This window comes from Trachypithecus francoisi, unplaced genomic scaffold (genome assembly GCF_009764315.1).
Source record: "Trachypithecus francoisi isolate TF-2019V2 unplaced genomic scaffold, Tfra_2.0 Lachesis_group21, whole genome shotgun sequence".
NCBI classification, from domain to species: Eukaryota; Metazoa; Chordata; class Mammalia; order Primates; family Cercopithecidae; genus Trachypithecus; species Trachypithecus francoisi.
The window spans coordinates 30,168,054-30,177,704 of record NW_022681467.1 but is presented as its reverse complement, the minus strand read 5'-3'; the positions used below and the strand labels follow the sequence as shown (position 1 = coordinate 30,177,704).

The following is a 9,651-nucleotide window of genomic DNA, read 5'->3' as shown; positions in this document are numbered from 1 at the left end:
ATCGCGCCACTGCACTCCAGCCTGGACAACAGAGCGAGACTCGGTTTCAAAAAAAATAAAAATAAAAATAAAAATTTTGGCATTGAAAACATACACGCAATAGTGAAATTAACATCTGTTTAAAGTCTCTCACAATCCCAGGAAGTCGACTACTTCCGCTTCTACTTTCAGCAGCGTTTCAGCCCCGCTACAGCGACGCCGTTTCACAATGCACCTGAGATCGGAGAAGGTTTCGCCCCACCCTCTGCACGCAGCTTGAGGCACCCGCTTTCCGTCGCTCCGGCCCGCCTCGCCGCAAGGCTTTCTGGGAGTTGTAGTCCCCACGTCTAGCCGCTCCGGCGGCAGCGGCGGCGCGCGCCCGCGCGCGGAACTACAGAGCGTGGCGCGCAGGTCGCCAGGCTCTTCCGCCTCGCCTTCCCTCACCGCCCGCGCGCCCGCCCCAGTTATCATGGCGGCTCCCTTGGCCCTGGTGCTGGTGGTGGCTGTGACAGTGCGGGCGGCCTTGTTCCGCTCCAGTCTGGCCGAGTTCATTTCCGAGCGGGTGGAGGTGGTGTCCCCGCTGAGCTCTTGGAAGAGAGGTGAGGCCACTGGCTGGAGCAGACGGTTAGGCCCCGCCTGCCCTCCCGCGGCCTCTGTGAATGGGAGGCGGGGGGCAGTGACCGCCAGCGCGCGGTTCCTAGAGAAGTGACCCTCTCGTGGGGGTACTCGGGGAGGGCGGGGCCTGAGGGCGGGGCTGGTGAGGGGAGCGGGCGTGGGGACCGTGTCGTGAGGTTTGGGCCCTGAGGGCCGGACCACCTAGTGGTGGGGATCTGAGGGGGCGTGTCCCATTAAGTGCCCTTAGCCGACGGAGTGTGGTCTGTGGAAGGGTTGGGATAAGAGGAGGAGGTGCTTGTGCAGCGCGGTTTGCAGACGAGTTTGGGATTTGGGGCGGGATCGCGAGGGGTGCTCCCTGGGGTGAGAGGTGATGTGTGAGGGGGTCCGGGATGAGGGGACCAATTTTGCTTAAGCGAGGAGAGTGTGCGTGTGCTTTAGACGTCTCTTCTCAGTCTGGGACTTGCAGGGCAGTTTTTGTTACTGTTCCTTACTAAGTTCTTCATCAAACATTGTTTTATACTAATGCCTACAGCGAGAAACAGAAGTTGGGCTGAAATAACTGAACAGGCTAGTGAGGGAGACAAATCGTTGTAATAATTTATGAAAAGTGTACTTTCTGTGTCCACCCAGTTCCTTAGTATTTTGACGCTGAATAAACTATTCCCTCTCTTTCCAGTTTTCCTAAGAATGTGGGATTTGAGCTGACTCTTGAAGGATGTAGGGATTTGGAAGGGAGATTAGAGAAAAGGGTAGTTCCAGGTAGCAGAAAGTAAATGGGATGAAGAAACATTCAAAGATGTGAAATGTCCAAAATAGGGGAGTAATGGGGTGGAAGCTAGGTTTAGGCCAGAGTTTGATGAATTAAACAAAAAAAAAAAAAATTTTTTTTTTTAACTGAAGTACAATATACATACAATACTTATTAAGTGTAGAGTTCAATGAATTTTTACAAACTGTATTCACTCATGTAGCCAGCACCTACTTCAAGCAACAGTACCAGCACCCCAGAAGTCCCCTTTGTGTCCTTTAAATGCTAAAGTTTTTTGTGTTTTTGTTTTTTGTTTAGAGACAGGGTCTTGCTATGTCGCCCAGGCTGGTCTGGAACTCCTGGACTCAGGCAGTCTCACTTGGCCTCCCGAAGTGCTGAGATTTCAGGCGTGAGCCATGGCACCTGGCCAAGGCTACAGTTTTGATGTTATCCCATAGAAATGTTGGCATGGGGAATGGCATAATGAATGGGTGTTTTATGAGTAGAGTTGAGGTTTCTAAAAATGGTAACAGTTTATATACCTTTTCTCGTTTAGTCCTCACTTTTATTTCTATGTGATAGATGGTGTTATTTTCCCCCTTTTGCAGATGAGGGAACTGAAATTTAGAGAAGTTAATTTGCCCAGGTTTCCTACTTGGGGAATGGGAATAAAGATAGTAGTAATTCATGTCTGAGATTGTAAGACCTTGCATTTGTTACCTCTGCATACTATTTTTTTGTTGAACTAAATCGAAGCCATTTGGTTCCTGTTTTCTTCTGGGTAACTGAAGACCTGAGGCAGTATTAGGCCCTTCTTCCTCTACTCCCTATTAGGAGCATTTCTCATCTCATAATTACTTGTTTATATCTGATTTTTCCACGTTTTCTCTCTCTCTCTCTTTTTTTTTTGAGACGGAGTTTCGCTCTCGTTGCCCTGGCTGGAGTGCAATGGCACGATCTCGGCTCACCATAACCTCTGCCTCCTGGGTTCAAGTGATTCTTCTGCCTCAGCCTCCTGGGCAGCTGGGATTACAGGCATGCACCACCATGCCCGCCTGATTTTGTATTTTTAGTGGAGATGGGGTTTCTCCATGTTGGTCAGGCTGGTCTCGAACTCCCGACTTCAGGCAATCCGCCTGCCTCTGCCTCCCAAAGTGCTGGGATTATAGGTGTGAGCTACCGTGCCCAGCCTCTGCCTCTGCCTCTCCCTCTCCCCTCTCCCCTCCCCTCTCCCCTCTCCCCTCTCCCCTCTCCCCTCTCCCCTCTCCCCTCTCCCCTCCCCTCCCCTCTCCCCTCTCCCCTCTTTTAAAGAGACAGGGTCTCACTCTGACAGGCTGGAGTGCAGTGATCACAGCTCACTGCAGCCATGACCTCTCGGGCTCAGGAGATCCTCCCTCCTCAGCCTCCCAAGCAGCTGGTAGCTGGGACTACAGGCATGTACCACCAACCCTATTTATTACTGTATTTTTTGAAGAGATGGAGTTTCACTTTGTTGCCTAGGCTGGTCTCAAACTCCTGGGCTTAAGTGATCCACCCACCTCGGCCTCCCAAAGTGCTGTGATTGTAGGCATAAGCTACCACACCTGGCCTTTTCCACTACATTGTGAGCTCCTTGAAGGACTCTGTTTTATTCATTCCTGAATTCTTTTATGTCTGGCATAGAGTAGGTGTGTAGTTACTGTTGAATAAATGGGGAAGAGAAGAAAGCATAGGATCTGGTTACTTACAGGAGGTTACTTACAGGATAGACAGGTGAAGGATTCAAAGATGAGACAATGTTGTTTGGTGATTAAGAGCACAGTGTCTGGAATGTTAGAAAAGGTTTGACTCTGTCTCTAGTTCTGCAATTTATAAGCTGTAGGAATTATTTATTTATTTATTTTTTTGAGACAGAATTTTGCTCTTGTTGCTGAGGCTGGAGTGCAATGGCACGATCTCGGCTCACTGCAACCTCCGCCTCCCAGGTTCAAGCGATTATCTTGTCTCAGCCTCCTGGGTAGCTGGGATTACAGGTGCTCACCACCGTGCCCAGCTAATTTTTGTATTTTTAGTAGAGATGGGTTTCACCTTGTTGGCCAATCTGGTCTTAAACTCCTGACCTCAGGTGAGCGGCCCGCCTTGGCCTCCCAAAGTGCTGGGATTACAGGTGTGAGCCACTGCGCCCGGCTTTTTTTGTTGTTTTTTTGAGATGGAGTCTTGGTCTGTTGCCCAGGCTGGATTGTGGTGGTGTGATCTCGGCTCACTGCAACCTCCGCCTCCCAGGTTCAAGTGATTCTTCTGCCTCAGCCTCCCAAGTAGCTGGGACTACAGGCACGTGCCACCATGCCTGGCTAATTTTTGTATTTTTAGTAGACACGGGGGTTTCACCATATTGGCCAGGCTGGTCTCGATCTCCTGACCTCGTGATCCTCCCACCTTGGCCTCCCAAAGTGCTGGGATTACAGGCGTGAGCCACTGTGCCCGGCCAAGTTGTATGAATTCTAACATCAATGTTTCCATCTGTAAAATAGGAAATTATGTATCCCGTTTAATGAGATAATCCATGTTGAAGCGCAACATGATAATGAAAGCCAAAAAGGTGAATTCTAAGGTTTTGAGTTGAGATAATAGGAAAAATAGTGCTGACATGGACTGAAATAGATGAATCAGAAAGGACATAATAGTGTTTCATGTGTGTATAATGTGATAGTACAATACTCACAGGTTTAGGTCTGGAGCTTGAGGCCAGTGTCAGGGCTAGAGAGAGAGAGAGATTTGTTAACCACCCATTTTCTGGATCTGACTAAATCAGCATGATTATTTGTACCTTTTGGGAGGGAAGGTACAACATCTGTAAGCATTACTTTTCTTCAAAGTGTACCTTAAATGGGATGTATATATAAATACGTATATATATATTTTTTGAGATGGGGTCTTGCCCTGTTGCCCAGGCTGGGGTGCAGTGGCATGATCTCGGCTCACGTTTTTTAAAGCAGCTGAATATATAAAGCCTGAAAGACAGGCATTTAAAAATAGTAAAGTAGGACCCCTTCTGGGGTCATTGCAACCTCCACCTCCCAGGTTCAAGCGATTCTCCTACCTCAACCTCCTGAGTAGCTGGGATTATAGGCGCCCACCACCATGCCCGGCTAATTTTTTGTATTTTTAGTAGAGATGGGGTTTCACCATGTTGACCAGGCTGGTCTTGAACACTTGACCTCAGGTGATCCACCCGCCTGGGTCTCCCAAAGTGCTGGGATTACAGGCTTGAGCCACCACGCCCGGCCAACTTTTTAATATTGTAGTAAATGGTAGGGTTTTAAAAAATGTTTTTACCAGCCTGGGCAATATAGCAAGAGCCTGTTTCTACAACAAAAATTAAAAATTAGCTGGGTATGGTGGCATGCACCTATAGTCCCAGTTACTCGGGAGGCTGGGGTGGGAGGATCACTTGAGCCTGGAAGGTTGAGGCTGCAATGAGCTATGATCACACCATTACACTCCAGCCCAGACAACAGAGTGAGTCTCAAAAAAGAAAGACAAAAAAATGTTTTACATGTTTTATGTAACCTGACCCTTTGCCCAGATCAGTTATCAATTAAGTAATGTGATGCCATACTTAATCATCAATTAGCAGAACCACACTCCAGGCATTTGCTAGAGAATACACTAACAAATCCAGTGATATACAGTATCTAGCAAAAGCATATCTGAGATGAATTACATTTTAGGCAACTGCCTAAAAGGTGTGCAGTCTGTCCTCTAGCTATGTACTCATAAATTTCCATCTGGATTAAACCAGACAAGTGGAGAGTGATGTGCCTGGACAGCATCACACTGGTCCCCCGTAGAGTTGCTTTTTTACTGCTCTGTGGTAGGATGCCATTGGCTAAGAGTGAGAAATGCCTTGTGATGTGACCTGATAAGTCATCTCTTTGGGTCTCCAGTAAAGCTTTTAGTGAAGGATTTAATAGCTGTTACACAGCAACCTCTTTATGCAGCTCCTTGAGGAGGTTTCCTTTTGGTCCCAGTATAAGGACCAGTTACAATGGTCTTGAGCAATATACTTTGTTTTATTTTATGGCCACCATGAATTATAAAATTGATTAGGTTTCCTTCTTTAGGGTAGTCCTGTAAAGTTTAAAGTTGTAATTGTAGCCCACTCCTTACAAATATGTAGTGGTCTTTTTTTTTTTCTTTTCTCTCTGTTTTTGTTTATTTGATACAGGGTTTCCCTCTGTCACCCAGACTGGAGTGAGGTAGCATGATCATGACTCGCTGCAGCTTTGACCTCCTGGGCTCAGTTGATCTTCCCACTTCAGCCTCCGAAGTAGCTGGGACCACAGGCACACATCACCATGCCCCAGCTAATTTTTGTTTTTTTGTAGAGACAAGGTATCCTTATGTTGCCCAGGCTGATCTCGAACTCTTTGAACCCCTGCCTACCTATTTTTTAATAGGTAACTCAGTCACATGATTCAAAAATAGAAAGTAGCTGGGTGCAGTGGCACATGCCTGTAATCCCACCACTTTTGGAGGCCAAGGTGGGAAGACTGCTTGAGTCCAGGTGTTCAAGACTAGCCTGAGCAACATGGCAAGACACTGTCTCTACCAAAAAAAAATTTAGCTGGGTATGGTGGCGTGGGCCTGTGTTCTCAGCTACTTGGGAGGCTGAGGTGGGATGATCGCTTGTGCCCAGGAGGTTGAGGCTGCAGTGAACCATGTTTGTACCCCTGTACTCCAGTCTAGATGATAGAGTGAGACCCTGTCTCCAAAAAAAAAAAAAAAAACCAAAAACTATTTCTTTTGAATAATTATAAAATAATACATCCTCATTGCTAAATATTTAGAAAAGGAAGATAAAAAAAATCAAGCATCTTCTGTAATCTTGTCACCTAGAAATGCCATTGTGAACATTTAAATATTTATTTTTCCAGGCATTTCTCATTGGTTACATGTTCATTCTCTGTCTTTCAGATAATTAAATGAATGCTTATAAAAGTTTAAGATAAAACTCTACAAACCTATTAAAAACTATGCAATTTTGAGAAGCTGAGGCAGGCAGATCACTTGAGGTCAGGAGTTCGAGACTAGCCTGGTCAACATAGTAAAACCCTGACTCCACTAAAAATATAAAAATTAACTGGTCTGGTGGCAGGCACTTGTTATCCTAGCTACTCGGTGGTTGGGGCAGGAGAATTGCTTGAACCCAGGAGGCAGAGGTTGCAGTGAGCCAAGATCACGCCACTGCACTCTAGCCTTGGTGACAGACTGAGACTGTCTCAAAAAAAAAAAAAAAAGGCAAAGGGCTGGGCATGGTGGCTCACACCTGTAATTCCAGCACCACTGTAATTCCAGCACTTTGGGAGGCTGAGGCAGGAAGATTGCTTGAGCCTAGGAGTTTGAGACCAGCCCAAGTAACATGGCGAAACCCTGTCTCTGCAAAAAATACAAAAATTAGCCAGGCATGGTGATGCACACCTGAAGTCCCAACTACTCGAGAGGCTGCAATGGGAGGATCGATTGAGCCTGAGAGGTCAAGGCTGCAGTCAGCCCTGATCATGCCACTGTACTTCAACCTGGGCAATAGAGCCAGATCTTGTCTTGGAAAAACAGTTGGCGGGGGGCAAAGGACATGAACAGACACTTCTCAAAAGAAGACATACAATTGGCCAACAAGCATATGAAAAAATGCTCAACATAATTAGTCATTAGAGAAATGCAAATCTAAACCACAATGAGATACTGTCTCATACCAGTCAGAATGACAATTATTAAAAAGTCAAAAAATAATAGATGCTGGCAAGGTTGTGGAGAAAAGGAAACACTTATACACTGCTGGTGGGAATGTAAAGTAATTCAGCCACCGTGGAAAGCAGTTTGAAGGTTTCTCAAAGAGCCTAAAACAGAACTGCCATGCGACCCGGCAATCCCATTACTAGGTATATATCTAAAGGAATAGAAATCATTCTACCCTAAAGATGCATGCATGTGTATGTTCATCACAGCAGTATTCACAATAGCAAAGACATGGAATTTACCTGAATGCCCATCAGTGGTGGACTAGATAAAGAAAATGTGGTACATATACACCATGGAACACTATGCAGCATAAAAAAAGAAAGGAATGAGATCATGTCCTTTGAACCAACATGGATAGAGCTGGAGACATTATCCTAAGGAAATTAATGCAAGAACAGAAAACCGAATACAACATATTCTCACTTATAAGTGGAAGCTGAACACTGAGTACACGTGGACACAAAGACAGTAACAGTATGTACCTGGGCCTACTTGAGGGTGGAGGGTGGGAGGAGGGTGAAGTTGGAAAAGCTACCTATCAGGTACTATGCTTATTACCTGGACGATGAGATTATCTGCATTCCAAACCTCTATGACATGTAATTTACCCATGTAACAAATCTGGACATGTACCCCCTCAACCCCCAAAAAATTTGAAAAGGAAAATAAATAAAAACCAAGAGAAATTGCTAAAATAGTCTTTTTTTTTTTTTTTTTTGTTGAGATGGAGTTTCGCTCTGTCGCCCAGGCTGGAGTGCAGTGGCCGGATCTCAGCTCACTGCAAGCTCAGCCTCCCGGTTTACGCCATTCTCCTGCCTCAGCCTCCCGAATAGCTGGGACTACAGGCGCCTGCCACCTCGCCCGGCTAGTTTTTCTGTATTTTTTAGTAGAGACGGGGGTTTCACCGTGTTAGCCAGGATGGTCTCGATCTCCTGACCTCGTGATCCGCCCGTCTCGGCCTCCCAAAGTGCTGGGATTACAGGCTTGAGCCACCGCGCCCGGCCTTTTTTTTTTTTTTTTTTGAGACGGGGTCTCGCTCTGTCGCCCGGGCTGGAGTGCAGTGGCCGGATCTTAGCTCACTGCAAGCTCCGCCTCCCGGGTTTACGCCATTCTCCTGCCTCAGCCTCCCGAATAGCTGGGACTACAGGCGCCCGCCACCTCGCCCGGCTAGTTTTTTGTATTTTTTAGTAGAGACGGGGGTTTCACAGTGTTAGCCAGGATGGTCTCTATCTCCTGACCTCGTGATCCGCCCGTCTCGGCCTCCCAAAGTGCTGGGATTACAGGCTTGAGCCACCGCGCCCGGCCTAAAATAGTCATTTTTTTAAAAATCACCAAAAAAACCTCTTATATTTTACATGCTGTGTTTCGACCTACTTTTCATTTAAGAATATTTTATGGACTGCTTTTCTTCAGTAAATATAGATCTCTAATATACTTTTTAATTTTAACTCTTAATTTTGAAATAATTTTAGACTTTCAAAAAAGTTGCAAGAATTGTAGATAGAGTTCCTGTTTACTTTTCATTCAGCTTCTAATGTTTAACATTCTACATCACCATAGTGCAATGACCTAAACCAGAAAATTAACAATGATACAATGCTATTAACTAATTACAGGCCTTATTAGAATTTTATCACTTTGCCCCACTAATGTCCATTTCTATTCCAATATCCAACCTGTGATTCCACTTTGCACTTAGTTGTTTTGTTGCCTTAGTCTCTTCTAATCTGGGATAATTCCTTGGACTTAACATTTAAAACATTTTTAATTTAATTTTTGTTGGTATCTAGTAGGTATATATAGGCTTAATATTTTTAAGAGTACTTGCCAGTTATTTTATGTTTCCATTTGGGTCTGCCTGATGTTTTCTCACAATTAGACTGAGGTTATGCTTTTTTTGTTTTGTTTTTGAGAAGGAGTCTCACTCTGTTGCCCAGGCTGGAGTGCAGTGGCACAATCTCGGCTCACTGCAACCTCCGCCTCCCAGGTTCACGTGATTCTCCTGCCTCAGCCTCCCAAGTAGCTGGGATTACAGGTGTGTGCCACCATGCCTGGCTAATTTTTGTATTTTTAATGGAGACAGGATTTTGCCATGTTGGCCAGGCTGGTCTTGAACTGCTGACCTCAGGTGATCTGCCTGCCTTAGTTTCCCAAAGTGCTGGGATTACAGGTGTGAGCCACCGCCCATGTAAAATTATTATTTTTCCCCTTGCAAATATTTTATTTCTCATATCTTTGCCCACTAATTTTAGCATCCATTGATGATACTTGCCTTTTGTGATTATTACTATGCATGGAGTATGCCAAGTGGTGATTTTCTATTTCATTGTTCTTTCTACATTTGATTCTTAGAATTCTCTGTAGGGAAAAGCTCTCCTTTCTCTTCCACTTATTTATTTATTATTTTACCATAGTATAATTTTAAGTATAAAGTATTCCATTATATAGAGATACATATTATATCATAATTCATTTAAATAAATATTCATTAATGGGCATTCCGATTACTTCTAATTGTTCAGTACTCT

General features: G+C 45.1%; 1 protein-coding gene across 3 annotated transcripts in view; it reads left to right on the top strand.

Moving 5' to 3' along the window:
* The first annotated feature begins 253 nt into the window (after positions 1-253).
* PIGU (phosphatidylinositol glycan anchor biosynthesis class U) overlaps positions 254-9,651 on the top strand; it is a 125,337-nt gene continuing 115,939 nt past the window's right edge. For 2 of the 3 annotated variants that reach the window (XM_033186169.1, XM_033186167.1), the window contains exon 1: positions 307-578. In XM_033186169.1, the coding sequence (XP_033042060.1) occupies positions 449-578 (130 nt within the window). In that variant the 5' untranslated portion in view covers positions 307-448. Of the gene's footprint in view, positions 579-9,651 lie in introns of all 3 variants that reach the window. The other variant, XM_033186168.1, reaches the window with a different exon arrangement.